At 40.4% G+C, this 18,311-nt stretch overlaps 1 protein-coding gene across 1 annotated transcript in view; it reads left to right on the top strand.

Moving 5' to 3' along the window:
* Positions 1-11,191, top strand: part of LOC140455070 (pancreatic secretory granule membrane major glycoprotein GP2) — a 43,716-nt gene extending 32,525 nt beyond the window's left edge. The window contains exons 7-9 of the mRNA XM_072549738.1: positions 183-351; positions 6,580-6,694; positions 10,447-11,191. Coding sequence (XP_072405839.1) covers positions 183-351; positions 6,580-6,694; positions 10,447-10,619 — 457 coding nt within the window. The 3' untranslated portion in view covers positions 10,620-11,191. The remainder of the gene's footprint in view (positions 1-182; positions 352-6,579; positions 6,695-10,446) is intronic.
* Positions 11,192-18,311: the final 7,120 nt, after the last annotated feature.

Here is an 18,311-nt window from a genome sequence, read left to right as displayed (position 1 = left end):
GTCAGATCCTGGAGATATACCTTCAATTCCTGGTCATTCCAGAGAAATCCTGAAGGGTCATCAAGCCCTAGTACTGGTTCAGTTGATGATGGGAACAATAACAGTAATGTGTGATTTACATACACTTGCTCACTCTCAACTTGGGTGTAACTGATGCCACTATGTTAATGTTCCAATAACAGCTGCCCAGAGGTTTCAACTGAACGCACCCTTTTGGTGAAAACAAATGGCCAAGGTTCTGAGGCCATGTTTCGTATCCAGATGTTTAAGTTTGTTGGCGACTCCTACAAAGATGTCTTCCTACACTGCCATGTTCAAATATGTCACAACACAGCTGCCCTGTGCCAGCCTGTAAGTATAAGATGTCTGAAATTTTGGAGGATGTAAAATCTTTGTCTATTGTCTGGGTTGAATTCTGATCAAATTGTTTCCACCAACCCCCTTCTATTTTAACGACTGGATCATGCTTCCTGCTATCTTGATTGTCACTGTGTGGTCTAACTTTATACCCTGTGGCAAATTAAGACTGTAATTGATAGTTCACCAAGGATAAAGCAATTAATCCTACTGATTTCACTCAAGATTTAAAACACATCCTGGCTCAGTTGAATCAAATGGCCTACTTATGTGCTGGAAAAGTCATTGTAATTCTATGAAAGTATGGGAAACCAGACTCAAAACAGCAATTGTCTAGCAAGACATGGGGTTCATTGAGGTACAGCATGAAAGTATTATCATGCATTTTTCAGAGATTTTACATCTCTGATAAGGTCAATGCATGGTTATAGTGTGAGCAATAAGATGTGAGAATCTTTTTCTCCTTAACAACTGACACTTCAGCGTATTGAAGGGACATAAAGGGCATCTCCTGCACTACTGCCAGGAAATTGGGCTTGTCGCTGTAATATCCAGGCCTAAACGCTCTGATTTCCTCCATAACCTACATCTCTCCCTCCTGGTAGGACCTCCTCCAGCCTTACAGCCCTCTTTCTTTTTTGTCTCCTCTAGCCCTCTTTATCTCTGTAACTAGTTATGTGAGTTCCTGTAAACTCATGGTGCTTCATGTGGATGAGGATAGCCACCTTCTGGTGTATCTAGAAGAGTCTTGCGAACAAACAATATGAAGTTTATTACATTATGTAAACTATTTTTAGTTTACATGAATGTGATCTACAATACTGCAGAGACTGTTGACAGCACATTCATCTCACACCCTTCCAGACCCATGTACAGTATCTCCCCTATATGCAACTATTACTATACATTTGTTTAACTAATTACATGTACCACTGTCCATCTCTCCTAGATCTTTCAATTTCAAAATTCAGATGATTTAGAGGTTTCACTATTCCTGTTCACTATATTCTTTTTTGGTCTTGGTAAGATAGTTGTTGGGTAGCAGTAGTTGATTTAGACTGAGGTCTGGAGTTCTCTCTTGAATGAAAAGATCTTTAACCTCTTGTTTTTCTCATGCAGTGGACTGGGATGATATATATCGGTTTTTATTGCTGTTGCTACGGACCCAACTATAGCGGGCCATGATTTCTTTGTATATCTTACATCTTTGCATGTTGTTTATCACATCTTAGTTTTGTCTATCTTGGAGTTACATACACCATATCATCAATTTATTTCTGTACAACTATGCTGAAGTAAGCAGACTTACTTCTTTATTTCCTTGAATATTTTGTGCGCTCTCCTATCCTCTCTGTGACCGTATTATTGATGGTACCAACTTCCTCTCCTCTTCAACTGTGTTACCTGGAGATATGCTATTATTTGATTTATATATTCACTCATGGGATGTGAGAATCACTGCTGGACCAGCATTCATTGCTCATCTCAAGTTGTCCTTGAGAGGATGGTGAACAACTGCAGTTCATTTGGTGTAGCTGCCCCACATATTGAAGGAGCTCTACGATTTTGACACAATGACAGTAGAAGAACTATATTTCCAAATCAGGATGATAAGTAGCTTGGACAGGAACTTGCAGATGGTGTTTCTATATATCTACTATTCTAGCTCTTCTAGATCATAGTGGTTGTGGATTTGAAATGTGCTGCCCAAAACACCTTGGTGAATTTCTGTCGTGCATCTTGTAGATGGTGCACACTACTGAGCGTTTAAAGTTGGAGAGAATGGGTATTTGTGGATGTAGTGGTAATTAAGTGGACTCCTTTGACCTGTATATCCTGAAAGGTATTGAGTCTTCTTTGGAAGGTGGAGAAGTCTGAAAGTTTGATGGAAATTGTCCTTTCCTTATCATCTCAGACCCTAATAGCAGATTTGAATTCTTCATAATTGGTTGTTCACATTGCTGTTTTGCAGTCAGACTGAATTCAATTGCAGAAGCTTTCATTCTCCCAAATGGCATAGACAGTTCTGTTTCTGCCTGTTTGCTGGCATTTCATCTCAAACTGCTGTCATTTAGAATCTAAACTTTTTTCAGTTTTGATAGCAGTGGCTAATATTTCAATCAAATCAATATGGTCACAGCTCTTCATCTCATTTCTTATATGAAACAAACTTTAGTTCCAATGTAACTAACCTCAGGAAATTCTGAAATAAACGAAAGTACTGATTCCCTACAGTGTGGAAACAGGCCCTTCAGCCCACCAAGTCCACACCAACCCTCCAAAGAGTAACCCACCCAGATCAATTTTCCTCTGACTAATGCACATAACACTATGGGCAATTTAACACGGCCAATTCACCTGGCCAGCACATCTTTGGACTGTGGGAGGAAACCGGAACACCCAGAGAAATCCCACACAGACACAGGGAGAACGTGCAAACTCCACACAGACAGTTGCCCAAGGCTGGAATCAAACCTGGGACCATCGTGCTTTGAGGCAGCAGTGCTAACCACTGAGCCACCGTGCCACCCTTCTGGAGATCTAAAATAAAAACAGAAAGTGCTGGAAAAATTCAGCCATTCTGGCAGCATGTAGGGAGTGAGAAACAGCTAATACTTTGAGTCCAACTCCCATAACTTCTTGAGAACTGAAAGAGTCTTAAAAGTGACAGGTTTATACCATAAAAAAGGGGGAGGAACAGCAAATAGAACAGATAGTAATTGTGCTCAGAGTAAAAGGCAAAGGGAGTGCTAATTGTAATAGGGAAATGGCATATGTGAAAAGTAAATATTAATGGCAGAAAATAGGTTAGCTCTGCTGAGAGTAAACCCATGTAAAGAAACTTGAGGTTGGGGGAAAGAATGGGCAATTGAAATTGAAGACAGAGTTTGTACTCTGAAGTTCTGAGCTCGGCTTGCTGCAGTGATCCAGCAAAGCCCAATCCAAGCTGAAGGAACAGCTCCTCATTTTTTGCTTTGGAAATGTACAGTCTTCAGGACTTAACATTGAGTTTAACAACTTCAGAGCATGTATTCTATTGTCATTTTTTTAAAAGAACATTATGAATGAAAAGAGAATTTGGCAAGGAAGTGTATAATTGTTCTCTCATTCACTCGAAGATCCACTTTAACAAACACACACAGTTAGCGGGTGGAGTAGCTACAGTTTACTTTTGAGGATAAAAAGTTGCAAGCTTCAACACTAGTGTACTGGGGAGTTCTGGATGCTCTGGAGTTTGACTATATTGGGTTTCAACATATGCAGGGTTGGGGTTCTGCTTGTTGTGATTGTCTCACATCTACATCATGGACTGTTCGTAGGGTACTCCCTGTTGTATCCCTGCAGGTTGCTGTAAATTTCCTGAGCAGAGGTCCACATTCTCCTGTGGCTGTTTGGTTGGAGATGTTCACTGGGTGTTTGAGTTTAGACTTCTGGTGTTTGCCAGCCCAGCCCATATAACAGTTCAACTGGAGGAACTCTCCTTTTCAACGGACCTGTCCCGGGGAAATGAGAGATGTAATGGGGATGGATTAGGTAGTCAATGAGGTGAATTTGGTAATAAAGCTCAGTAAGCCTTGTGATAAAAATCATGCCAAAAAGCTTGGCACATGTTATATTTAGTCAAAAAGCAACATTAGATTCAGCCCTATAAGTTTTCCTGCCCCCATCTGTAATGGGAGTCCATTTATCTATGGCAATCATTTTCCTTTCACAAACTGATAGAAACATTTACAATCCATCTTTTCCTCACTAGCTTAAATTCATGTTATACATTATCTTTTATTAGTTTTTTGACCATTTATTTCATTACTGCAACTATTTACAGATTACCCAAACTTGTCCCTCATACCTTCAGAGTTCCCTCTGTTAAGATTTAGGACCATTAATGAAATCATCCATACACTCACCTGAATGTTGACACTTTTGTTACATCTTGCCCTTTCAAGAGGTTTATTAATTTTGAGGTTGAATTAATTGTCAAAGGCTTTCAATACTTCTTTTAATTTGTTTGATATTGTATTTATCCCTTAGCGAACAATAAAACTATTGTCTATATTTCCAATTGTGTACAGAAGTGTATTTAATTGTTAAGCTTCTTCCTTAGTATCCAGATCAAAAGCTATTCTATACCGCAAGAAAGTTTTCTCCAGGATATCTAATTTGGTGCTCTATTTGGTGTTCCTGGTAACAATATTTCAAATGTCATTGCTTCCTAATGTGATTAGGCATTTATCATGTTTAACTCTATTTCTGCAGTAATGGCAATTTGGCTGCATTATACTGCTGTACTGGAGGATTTTCCTGTCCTTTGTAGCTCTAATGAAGGTTTTCCTGTCCTTTATTAGTCTGAATTACTGCACCATTTAAGGTTTCCCCTTCTATATGACAGATTTTTATTTTGCTTTAACTCATACAATCCCCAAGGTTTGACCAACTTATCAGCTCATTTCAGACCTGGGGCCAAATCCAAATCTTTTGCCTGAGATGCAGCCTCTACCTCTATGTTGCAACTGCATATTTCTGTTCCTGGCTATCTTCTGTCAGGATTGAAATGCTTTCTATCTCATTCTCTCACGTATTCTTCTGTGTTGAGTGTTACCATGAGGCTTTTGGGGTTTGTTTTCACCAGTTTGCAATGGGTTCCGTTCCCGAATCCGTTCTCAAGTCCTTTGTACACAAGTCAGAACACAATACAAAATAACATAAAGTAGCTGTTCGTAACTACAGGAAATGTTTGTATGTGGATCTTTAAAATTACACCCCTGTATGGGATTGCATTCATAAGTATGAGCATAAATTGGGGACCCCTTGCATCTGTTTCTTTTGATGTCTTCTGGTTCACCAACATGTTTTGTTTTTATCCCGGTTGTTTCTCTGATTACCTAAAGTCTAATTTCTCTATTTTGGTACCTTTCTAGTACCACTTTTCCAGTAATCACTGCTCTCTCAGTTGTGTTTCAGCATAACACTGTTCACCATACCATAACTCTGTTCAGGGCAACACTGTTCGCCATATTATGTGTGTCTGGGTTCCTTCAAATCAAAGTGGTCTAGTGATGATGAAGGTTGTTCTCTTTCCAGTCTAAATAGAAAAATCTTGTTTAATGACTAAGATGAAATTTATTGCATTAATGCAACTATTTGGAGATTTGGTGAATGTTATCTACATCGCCACAGTGACCCAGGAGCATTCTAGCCTCAGGTCTGTGAATATCAGTTCTTCCTTTACTCTGATCAAGTTCCTGACATCATCACCATGGATGATGCTTGATTCACTCAATCAAATATTTACTCTTTCAGACCCATATGCAATATAACCTCCAATCCTACAACTCTCGTCCTCTGTCAAATACTAACCTCTCTCTACTATTCATCCTTTCTCTGGAACCTTCTCCAATCCTACAACCTCTGAAATCTCTGTCTAATTTCATCCTTTTGAATATTGATCATTCCACCATGGAAATTCCCCCTAAAATACCCTCTTCAAACATCTGTCTCATTACTGCTCCTTCTCCCTTTAAGAACTAGCAGTCATAGTATCTCCTTATGTGGCTTGTTTGATTTTGGTTGATAACACTGATGTGAAATGCCTTGGGACATTTTATGAGACTAAAGGCATTATATAAATTCAAATAAGGGTAGGTGATTGTCTAGTAGTATTATCATTAGACTATTAATCCAGAGACTTAGATAATGTTCTGGGGACTTGGGTTTGATTCCTGTCATGGTAGATGGTGGAACTTGAATGCAATAAAGAAAATCTGAATTAAAAGTTCTGTGGTGACCATGAAACCATTGTTGATTGCCGGGAAGAGCCCATCTGGTTCACTGATGTCCTTTAGGGAAGGAAATCTGTCATCGTTACTTCGTCTGGCCTACATATAACTCCAGACCCATAGAAATGTGCTTGACCCTTAACAATTAGGGATGGGCAATAAATGCTGGTCTAGCCAGTGATGCCCACACTCTGCAAATGAAATTTCTAAAACAATGTTATTGTGTTATGAGGAGAGGTGTGAATTACTGGTTGTTTCTGAGTGGATTTTGCAGGGTCCTTGGTCCTCTAGCAGTTAAGACAACAGTTAATTGAAAGATATTAGCTTCCTTTTATTCTTACATTGTATTCAAATTGATAGAAATTTATTGTCTAAATAACTATTGAGGATATAAGGAACTTTGTTCTAAAGATGAAATAAAATCTAACTGTGTACTTTTGAACAGAATTGTAGTAGTTCAGAGGAGGTGACAAGGATACGGAGAGATCTTGCTTCATTGCACATTGTTTCTTATGGACCCATCAGCCGAAAATCAACTAAGAAAACATCGGCAAATCCAGGTAGATCTGTATCGCTATCTCCTTATCTTAGGAAATCAGAGTGTTGCTATTCTGTGCTCTGGCCAGTATTTATTCCTCAATCATTTTGAAAATGACTGTTTGTGTGGAGTTTGCACATTCTACCCGTGTCTACGTTGGTTTCCTCTGGGTACTCCGATTTCCCCCCACAGTCCAAAGATGTACAGGTTAGGTGAATTGGCCATGTTAAATTGCCAATAGTGTTCAGGGATGCATAGGTTAGGTGCATTAGTCATGGCAAATGTAGGTTAGGGGAATGGGTCTGGGTGGGAGGGTCAATATGGACTTGTTAGGCCAAATGGCCTGTTTCCACATTGTAGGGATTCTATGGAAAAGCTGAAGCTGGCATTTTGTTGGGCTGATATGTTCTTGCCAATTGATCAGGGAAACCCCTGGGGAACCTGTGACACTTCCTTTGGGCAGACTTAAAGAATCCAGTATCCTTCAGACATTTAAACTGGCTGGCTTTGAGCCTTCCCTGTAATTGAGATCCCCATTGTTGGAGGACCACTTCCTCCCTAGCAGAGAGCTGCTAGCCAAACAGAGGCTAGCTGCTCCTCATGCCCCTGTGCCATTAGGAGGACCTGAGGCCGAAGGTGAAAGAGGTACTTCACGTCACAGCTGAGGGAAGGTGAGACAGAGTTTGGGGGGTTGGAGTTCAAGGAAGGTGATTGAAGGCAAAGACAAGAGACTGACGTATTGTGGCTACCATCCTGCCGAAATCAAAGTCTCTCAATTGGATACTTGATCGTGAGGGAATCTACCCTTTTCTCCAGAAGCTGCTTACAAATACAGAGGGTTTGGCTGGGCAACCATTAGGAGGATGCAAGAAAGTCATGTGATCTCTATTTAAGTGCTGGGCCATCGCTAATTTGTGGTGAGTTTAGGGGTGATAAGTACCAACTGACTCAATAATGAGCCTAATTAATATCCTGTTGCCTGTGGCATGGAATCCCATATCAATGTTTTGTTCTTCCCTCCAATTGCCAGGAGACTATCACAGGGCCTCTCTTACAATCAAGTAGCCAGCATTGAGAGACTACATAAAAATCCAGCTCAGATTGTCTTCTCGTTATCTCATTGTAATTTGTGGGATTTTGGTACATGCAAATTGGCTGTTGTTATTTCTACATTATGACAATGACTACACATCAAATGCACTTAGTTGGCTATAAGGTGCTTTTGGAGATCCTGAGGACCTGAAAGGTGGGCAATCCTTACCTGGCCTGTGGGATTAGCCAGTCTTTCTTTTGTACTACTGTGTCTGCTTACACTACAGTTTTAGGCATTGAATTCCAGATTCTAACAGCTCACTGTGTAAAAATGACTCGTGAATATTACTGAAAAGAGAGAGGTGTTGCATAATTTTGTTTCTTACACCCATCAGGACAGAAGTAAGAATGCTAAATTTCAAAACACAAAGCTACTATACAACATGAGAAAAGGGTGTTAATTGGCCAGTCAGTTGGCTGTGAATACCCAAGATGTGGAGGTGCTAGTATTGCACTAGGGTGGACAAAGTCAAAAATCACATGACACCAGGTTATAGTACAACAGGTTTATTTGGAACTTCAAGCTTTTGGAGCTCTTGCTCCACCCTTATCGACATCTTCATAATTTTGATGCTTGATTAGATCTTTAAGCTATCAGGTCTTGACATCCTTGACAGGGTGAGGTGACCAGAACTGCAAGATATTCCAGCTAATGCTAAAGCAATATTTTCTGATGGTCTAGCATAACTTCTTTGCTTTTGTACTCTATTCTTCTATCTATAAAGTCAAGCATCTCTTCTGTTTCTTTAACTATTTTCTCAACTCATTCTATCTTCAAAGCTTCCTTTATACTGAAGGGGATGGCTGTTTTATTTTGTTTTATTACAGTCTTCCTGCATGAAACATAGCGTCTGTTAGCAACAATAGCAAAAATAATACTTACTATATTGAAGTTTTCAACATACCGCACTGCTCAATTACAAATTCAAATATTAAACTCTGACCATATTTTATGTCACACTGATGACTTACTGCAGAATGAAACAAGAAATAGATTATCCTTTGTATTTATTTTCTGTAGTGTCAGTTCTGAAATCCCTGGGCAGATGTTTGGCTGGGATCTGTGAGGATCTTGCCCTATTTGGACTGAATCTTCAGTTTCAAGTTGATTGTGAGTCTGCAGGTGGATCTCAGTATCCATCAGTACAGCAGCTGTTATTTGGGTGATCTCCTGGGATTGACAGAAATAATACCCACCATTATGCCCTTGAAAAGCCTGAGCAAAACTTATTATTGTTTGAATTCTAACATAGTACCTGCTGAAGGCATCAAATCTGAAACAGATTTAAAGGAATCACAAAAATATTCAGAAAGACTCACAAATGAGGATCAGTGACTTTGACATTAGTTGGATCTGGGGAGGCAATGGTAGTTCTGAGCCAGCTGAGAACCCGAACGTAGAAGGAATTCTCTTCAAGCTATATCTTTTCATTTTTCTCTTATTCTTAAACGATAAAAATGGCAGAATATTGTGCCAAATAGATAAAAGCTTTTCACTGTATTTTGTTGTATTTCTCATTGTAAAATACACCAGACAATAAAAAAAATTCATACATTCAATTTCACAATCATAGAATCTCCTAAATGTTTTATAGCCAATGAAATACTTTTGGACTGTAGTTACTGTGGAAATCTGGAAAACGTGGCAGCCATTTTATGTACAGGAAGCTTTCACAAACAGAAATGTGATAATGACCAGATAATCTCTGTTTAGTAATGTTAGATGTGGGACAAATGTTGATTGGGAATGTAAAAGGAATTCCCCTGCTGTTTTCCAAAATTACTTTATCATAAAATTGTCCACATCCACCTGCTGGAGCTAGGTGGGATCTTCTTTCATTTTTTCATCCAAAAGACAGCACCTCCTCAATACTGCACTGAAGGCATCAGTCTAGGCTTTGTCGTGGATTTGAACTCAAAACATTTTTATTCCGAGATTAAAGTGCTACCAACTGAGCCATTTCAGTTTAGTTGGGCTGGGGGAACAATTTGACCTGACCCAACTTTACAAGACAGGAGAGGAATAGGCTTTGGCTGCAGCAGATGACACCACCCTGGATATATACACAACTTTATCCCATGGGTTGGAGGTAGGGCTGTCTGGTCTGTGGCAGAGTTCATATCTGCCACCTTATGTTGAAATCTTCCACAGCTCCTGGTGAAACACAGGGTCAGATGATGATTCTACCTCAATGTTAATTTCAGGGGAGAATAATTACTACCCGCACCCAATTTGGCCATCTTTTGCCTGTAAAAATCTCAGTCAAGTAATAACAGGCAAACTGACTGAAACTGCACTGAGTGAGCAAGCCCAATTACTGGGTCGGCAGTGATCACATATTATAATAGATTAATAATATAATAGCCAATCCAATCTCCTGGATTGGTTTTAATTGCCTGAGTGGATTGGAGAAGAATTTTCCAGAGTATTCATTTTCCCAATATTCACTTTAGGTTTGTTTTGTTTCCAATATTTCCTGGATTGAGAGTGGCATGGGTGTAAGGGTGAAGGGGAAGGTAATAGGATTGGGAGGAGCAGTGTGGTGGAGGTCCATGTAAGGGTAAGACCCTAAATGAAGAGTCCCTGAGATGATGCTGGGAAAGGGGACAGTGTTAATAGATTAGTTGATCCATCAACTTGATTTTTACACATTGTTAATCTAATGCCCTCTTTTGATGCAGGCTCAGTAAATCTCCTCCTTATTGAAATGTTCATCTTGACCGGACTGCTGCTTATCCTGCTGATAATATCAGTGTTTTTGTGTAAATACGGGTTGTGGATGAGAAGATCAAAGACTACAGCTCGGGCACAATTAACTCTGGCAAATTTCTCTCGTTCTGAACTAGCATCTTGAATGCTGTTTCTCGCAAGTTTCAACATCAAAATATTTAACAATTTGAAGAAAATTAGATGATCTTGCCCCGGTTACTAGTTATCCTCCGATTACATCTTCCCTGCATGGTCCAGTGATGGCTTACTTACAACTAACTGACTGTACAATATTAATTTTGTTCTCACATCATCCCTAACCATTATTGCCTTAGTTATTCTATTCAATATCATCAAAAATCCTTCGATTTTTTTCCCATAAAATTGTGTAGAATGATGCCATTTCCCAAAATCTCTGCTCATACTAAATATCTTATGTGAAATTTCCTCTACTTTTTCTAAGGGTACAAAAAAATTAATCTGAATTATTTGATAATTTGTAAACAAGTTGTTATGGAACAACATTGCTGTGTTCAATTCCTGGACAGGTATAACACTGAAGTGCTGTCATCCCCACTGTTCAGATGAACCTCTGCCCCATCCTCTTCATAGTGTCTAAGAATTGAATGATTGTTAAATGTTACTGGGAAGGATATTGTGGAGCATATGCTCATGACTGTTAAGACAGTTAAGTGAAATGAGATGAAATCAGAGTGTTTGAAGTGAAAAGGAACATGGAAGTTTGTTGAGATTAAAAAGTACTTTCTAATTATTCCCAATGCTCTGGTTTCAAATTATTTATACATGCACATTTTACAAAAGTACTAAAGTGAAACAGAACTTGAAACTGCGACAGAGAGTAAAAAATGTGCACTCATGAACTGTTGACAATTTTTACTGCCAGATTTATATTTTAGGTTAAATTTAATGATCCTCTCCTCCCATTAAGAATCTAGAGTTAATGATAACACTGCAACCCATCATCAGGGCAACACCCCAAACACCATCGCTTCCACACTGAGAGTCAATTATAACACTCTTATATCTGAGTCAGGTAGTTGTGGATTTAACTACTTAAAGTACAATAATAAGGTTGACACTTTAGTGCAACACAGAGTGAACAATGAACTCTTGTAAGTGCCTTTTATTGGATGAAATGTTAAACTGAATTTCATTTACCCCCTCAGGTGGAAGTAAGAGACCCCATGGCAATGGATGTAGGTTTGCTTGCTGAGTTGGGAGGTTCATTTCCAGACGTTTCGTCACCCTACTAGGTAACATCTTCAATGGGCCTCAGGCGAAGAAGTGTACATGATTCCTGCTTTCTATTTATATGTTTGGGTTTCTTTGTGTTGGTGATGTCACTTCCTATGGTGATGCCATTTCCTGTTCTTTTTCTCAGGGAGTGATAGATGGGGTCGAACTTGATGTGTTTGTTGATAGAGTTCCGGTTGGAATGACATGCTTCTAGGAATTCTCGTGCGTGTCTCTGTTTGGCTTGTCCTAAGATGGATGTGTTGTCCCAGTTGAAGTGGTGTTCTTCCTTATCTGTATTTAAGGATACTAGTGAGAGAGGGTCATGTCGTTTTGTGGCTAGTTGGTGCTCATGTATGCTGGTGGCTAGTTTTCTGCCTGTTTGTCCAATATAGTGTTTGTTACAGCTCTTGCACGGTAATTTGTAAATGACATTGGTTTTGTTTGTTGTCTGTATTGGGTCTTTCAAGTTCAGTAGCTGCTGATTTAATGTGTTGGTGGGTTTGTGGGTACCATAATGCCAAGGGGTCGAGTGGTCTGGCAGTCATTGCTGAGATATCTTTGACGTAGGGTAGAGTGGCCAAGGATTTCTGGACGTGTTTTGTCTGCTTGTTTGGGTTTGTTGCTGAGAAATCGGCGGACTGTGTTCATTGGGTACCCATTCTTTTTGAATACACAGTATAGCTGATTTTCCTCTGCTTTGTGTAGTTCCTCTGTGCTGCAGTGTGTGTTGGCTCATTGAAATAATGTTCTGATGCAGCTTAGTTTGTGGATGTTGGAATGATTGCTTCTATAGTTCAATATTTGGTCCATGTATGTTGTTTTCCTGTAGACACTGAGAAAAAGTCAGGAAATTGCATCACCATAGGAAATGACATCACCAACCCAAAGAAACCCAAACATATAAATAGAAAGCAGGAATCATGTACACTGCTTAACCTGAGGCCCACTGAAGATGTTACCTAGTAGGGTGACAAAATGTCTGGAAATGAACCTCCCAGTTCAGTGAGCAAACCTACATCCAGAACATTAACCTGAACTATAAATCTTCTCAAAACCCGCTAATCCCATGGCAATGTTTCAAGCAACAGCAGAGAACTCTCCTTCGTCAATATTTATCCTTAGACCAATGTCCCGGAATAAATAATGATCACACTGTCATTATCCTATTGCTTTTTGTGGGAATGTGCTGTGTGTAAATTAGTATATTTCCTATGTTGTAACAGTGAAGACATTAAAGTGCTTTGGAGGTCCTGAGGCTGTGAACAGCACTTGTTTGGCCCACATGCTGAGAATTGAAGTGATAAGCCACTTTCTGTTTTCATAGTTGCTGCCAGACCTATTGAGTTTCTCCAGCACTTCCTGCTTTTATTTTTAGATGTCCAGCATCTACAGTATTTTCATTTATGTCTTATTGCCGAATTAGTGTTGAGAAGGACATATGGTTGGAACATTTTATCATTATCAATGTCCCCTGTGATTTCTGGGACCCACAGGCGGCATTCTAGTTTGTGTCTTGTAGAAGGTTGAGAAATATTGAGGAGCTGGCAGTGAGAGACATCAACCTCTGTCAGATTTTTATGACCAAGGTGTTAATGATCCTTTGGGATGCAGATTGTAATAGTGCTACCCTAGGAGGTCAAGAAGATGTTGGCCCTCTCTTAGTGATGGTCATCACTGTCTAGTACTTATGTGGAGTGAATGTTACCTGTCATGTCTCAACTGTCTGGATGTTGGCCATGCATTGTTGTCAAGTGGCACCAGTTGGTTCGTTTTTCAAGAGCTGAACACTTCTTCAGGGACACACTTTCCTGCTCCTCACTGAATCCTTCCAGTATAACTCCCTTTTCCAGTTCTCTTTCCTTGTGTTAATATTTACTCACTCTCCCATAGTTACTCATTCAATTATTTTTCTTTCCTCTCTATCTTTCCTCTCTGAGTTTTACTCCCTCATTACGTCAATGCTCACATACTCACTGTGCCAGTCGATGTACCTGTTACGCAACTTGCTCTTCATTTCTCATCTTGTTACTCAGTTTACTTTCCTATTACCTGGTCAGGACCCCAGATGTACTCACTCATATTACTCAATCCCTCCAGAGATTAATCTTGCCTGTTATGTCCACACAGTGACAGGAATACCCAGTCTGTTACCCACACTCCTATTAGTCACTTACATTTGCCTCATCATTGATTCTTCCTGTTATTCATAATGCCTCAGTACTCTTGTCCATTTACAGGTTGGCAGGCAGTGACTAGTGGAGTACTGCAAGGATCAGTGCTGGGACCTCAACTACTTACAATTTATAACAATGACATTGATGAAAGTACTGAGAATGTTGTATCCAAGTTTGTAATTGATAATTTGTCAAGTGGGATAGAAAGCTGTGTAGAGGACATAAAAAGGCTTCAAATACAGTTTAAGTAAGGTGGCAGATAGAGTATAATGTGGGCAAGTATAAGGTAATTCTCTTTGGTAGGAGAGAACCATGAGAAATTTTAAGAGGTTGATGTTCAGAGAGATTTTATTGTCATGTCATTTTCCCCACTAAATGTTAGGCAAACTGGTCAGGAATTGTCTGTTCTTTATTTCTACCTCTCTTTTCAAATAATGGGGTTATATCTGCCACCCTTCAATATATAGGAACTGCATCAGAGTCTATGGAATTTTGGAAGATGATCACCATTGCATCCAATATTTCTGGGGCCACTTCCTTTAGTAGTCTGGGATGCATGGCATGGTGGCTTGGTGGTTAGCACTACTGCTTCACAGCACCAGGGACTTGGGGTTCAATTCCAACCTTGGGTGACTGTCTGTGTGAAGTTTGTACATTCTCACCATGTTTTTGGATTTTCTCCAGGTACTCTGATGTGCAGATCTGGTGGATTGGGAAATGCTGGGTTACAGGGATAGGGTAGGAGTGTAGGTTTTGAGAGTGTAGTGCTGGAAAAGCACAGGTCAGGCAGCATCTGAGGAGCAGCAGCAGAATCGACATTTTGGGCATAAGCCCTTCATCAACTCATTCCTGATGAAGGGCTTCTGCCTGAAACATTGATTCTCCTGCTCTTTGGATGCTGCCTGACCTGCTGTGCCTTTCCAGCACCACACTCTCGACTCTGATCTCCAGCATCTGCAATCCTCAATTCCCCCAAGGGCGTAGGTTTGGATGGGAGGGTTGGTGTGGACTCAATGAGCTGAATGGCCTGCTTCTGCACTGTAGCACTTCTATGTATGTAACCAGGCACAGGGTAATTTGTCAGCCTTTAATTTTCTAAGCACCATTTTCTTAATAGTACTGGTTTCCTTCAATTCTGCCCTTTTTCTCAACTCTTGGTTCCTAACATATTCGTGCCCTCCTTTGTGATGCCATAACTAAAGTATGTGTCCATATCTCATGTCATTTCTTTGTTCCCCATTATAATTTCTCCACCTTCTGACTATAAGGGACCTACATCTGTCTTTACTGATCATTTTTCTCTTCAAATATTTATAGAAGCTTTTACAATCAATTTCTATGTTCCCTGCAATTTTACTTTCATACTCTATTTGCTCCATTTGATCAAACTTTTTGTCCTTTTTTTACTGAATTCTAAGATGCTCCCAACCCTCAGGCTTCCTGCATTTTAAAAGAACAAAGAAAAGTTACAGCCCAGGGACAGGCCCTTTGGCCCTCCAAGCCGGAGCTGATCCAAATTCACTGTCCAAATCTATCGCCCAATTCCGAAGCATCTATATCCCTCTGCTATCCACCTACTCATGCATCTGAATAGATGCACCTTAAATGAATCTACCATGCCTGCCTCTACTACCTCTGCTGGCAACACACTCCAGGCACCTACCACCCTCTGTGTAAAATACTTTCCGCATGTATCCCCCTTAAACTTTTCACCTCTCACCTTGAATACGTGACCTCTCATTATTCAATCCCTTACCTGAGGAAAAAGCTTGTCTATCTACCCTGTCTATACCCTTCATGATTTTGTAGACTTCAATCAGGTCCCCCCTCAGTCTCCTTTTTTCTAATGAAAACAATCCTAACCTACTCAACCTCTCTTCATAGCCAGCACCTTCCATATCAGGCAACATCCTCGTAAACCTTCTCTGCACCCTCTCCAAAGCATCCATATCCTTTTGGTAATGTGGCAACCAGAACTGTACACAGTATTCTAAATGTGGCTGAACAAAAGTCTTGTGCAATTTTAAAAAGACCTGCCAGCTCTTATACTCAATACCCCGTCCAATGAAGGTAAGCATACGATATGCCTTCTTGAACACACTATCCACCTGTGCAGCCACCTTCAGGGTACAATGGACCTGAACTCCTAAATCTCTCTGCTCATCAACTTTTCCCAAGGCTCTTCCATTTACAGTATAGTTCGCTGTAGAATTAGACTTACCTTGCATTTGCCTAGATTGAATTCCATCTGTCACTTCTCTGCCCAACCCTCCAGTTTATCTATATTGTCTTGATTTGGAGATGCCGGTGTTGGACTGGGGTGTACAAACGTTAAAAATCACAACACCAGGTTATAGTCCAACAGGTTTAATTGGAAGCACACTAGCTTTCGGAGCAACGCTCCTTCATCAGGTGATTGTGAGGAGCATCGCTCCGAAAGAGAGTGTGCTTCCAATTAAACCTGGTGTTGTGTGATTTTTAACTTTATATTGTCCTGTATTTTGACAGTCCCCTATGCTTTCCACTACTCCAATAATCTTTGTGTCATCTGCAAACTTACTGATCAGACCAACAGTGCCCTCTTCCAGATCATTTATGTATATTACAAACAACAATGGCCCCAACACTGACCCCTGTGGAACACCACTGGTCACCTTTCTCCATTTTGAGAAACTCCTTTCAACTATTACTCTGTCTCCTGTTGCTCAAACAGTTCTTTATCCACCTAGCTAAAACACCTTGCACACTAGGTGACTTCACTTTCTCAATTAGTTTACCATGGGGAACCTTATTAAACGCCTTACTAAAGTCAATGTATATGACATCTACAGCCTTCCCTTCATCTATCAACTTGGTCACTTCCTGAAGAAACTCTATTAAGTTGGTAAGGCACGATCTCCCCCGCACAAAACCATGTTGCCTATCATTGATATGCCCATTCCTTTCCAAATATAAATAGATTTTATCCATCAGTACCTTCTCCAGCAACTTTTCCACCACTGACATCAGGCTCACTGGTCTGTAGTTACCTGGAATATTCCTACTACCCAGGGGGACAAAATGAGCAACCCTCTAGTCCTCCAGCACTTCACCTGCATTTAAGGATGCTACAAAGATATCTATCAGGGCCCTAGCTATTTCCACTCTCACCTCCCTCAGCAAACTGGGATATATCCCATCCAGTCCTGAACTTTCTGCCAATTTTGTACATCTCCTCTTTGGATTGAATACTATTCCTAATTTCTTCTGTAAACCATGATAGAGCCACCTTTCCCCTTATTCTTGCACCAGACTGGATAAATAAATGTTGGAATTCATGCAAATGTTGTTGAAATATTACCATTGCCTATCCACCATCAATCTTTTTAGTAAGGTTCTCCAATCCATCATTGCCAATTAGCACCTTGTACTTTCACAGATTCAGGACCGTATTTTCCAATTTGACTACTTCACTCTCCATATGAACGAAGAATTCTAACATATTATGTTTGCCTTTTCCCAAGAAACGAAAAGGGTAGTGCTGGAAAAGCACAGCAGGTTAGGCAACATCCGAGGAGCAGGGGAAATCAATGTTTCTGGCATAAGCCCTTCATCAGAAATGTGGAGAGGAAAGGGGCTGGGCCTGAGGGCAAGGTAGGTGGAAAGGTGATAGATGGATGCAGGTGCAGGGTAATTGTGATAAGTTGGTGGGGAGGGTGGAGAGGATAGGTGGGAAGGAAGCTGGACAGTTAGGATAGGTCAAGCGGGCAGTGCGGAGTTGGAGGGTTGGATCTGGGATGAGGTGGGAGGTGGGGGATGGGGGCAGGGGAGATTTAGAAACTAGTGAAGTCGATGTTGATGCCATATGGTTGAAGGGTCCCAAGGCCTTGTGGCAAAGAAAGTGTTTGGTATGCTTGCCTTTACTGGTCAGTGCATTGAGTATTAGAATAGGAGATAATGTTGCAGTTGTACAGAATATTGGTTAGGCCACTTTTGGAATACTGTGTTCAATTCTGGTCTCCTTTCTATAGGAAAGATGTTGTGAAAATTGAAAGAGTTCAGAAAAGATTTACAAGGATGTTGCTAGCTTGGAGGGGTTGAGCTATACAGAGAGGCTAATAGGCAGGTGCCATTTTTCCCTGGAGCATGAAACCTTATAGAAGTTTATAAAATCATGATGGGCACGGTAGGGTGAATAGCCAAGGCCTTTTCCCCAGGGTAGGGGAGTCCAAAGTTTAGAGGGTTTAGGGTGAGGGGAAGATTTAAAAGGGACCTAAGGGACAGAATTTTCATGCAGAGGCTGGTGCGTTTATGGAGTGAGCTGCCAGAGGGATTGGTGGTGGCTGGTACTATTACAACATTTAAAAGGCATCAGATGGACTTACAAATAGGAAGTGTTTAGAGGGATATGGGCCAAACACTGGCAG

The sequence above is a fragment of the Chiloscyllium punctatum genome, chromosome 3, assembly GCF_047496795.1.
Source record: "Chiloscyllium punctatum isolate Juve2018m chromosome 3, sChiPun1.3, whole genome shotgun sequence".
In the NCBI taxonomy this organism is placed as follows: Eukaryota; Metazoa; Chordata; class Chondrichthyes; order Orectolobiformes; family Hemiscylliidae; genus Chiloscyllium; species Chiloscyllium punctatum.
The sequence above is the reverse complement of the archived record's forward strand: the minus strand, read 5'-3'. Positions and strand labels throughout refer to the sequence as shown.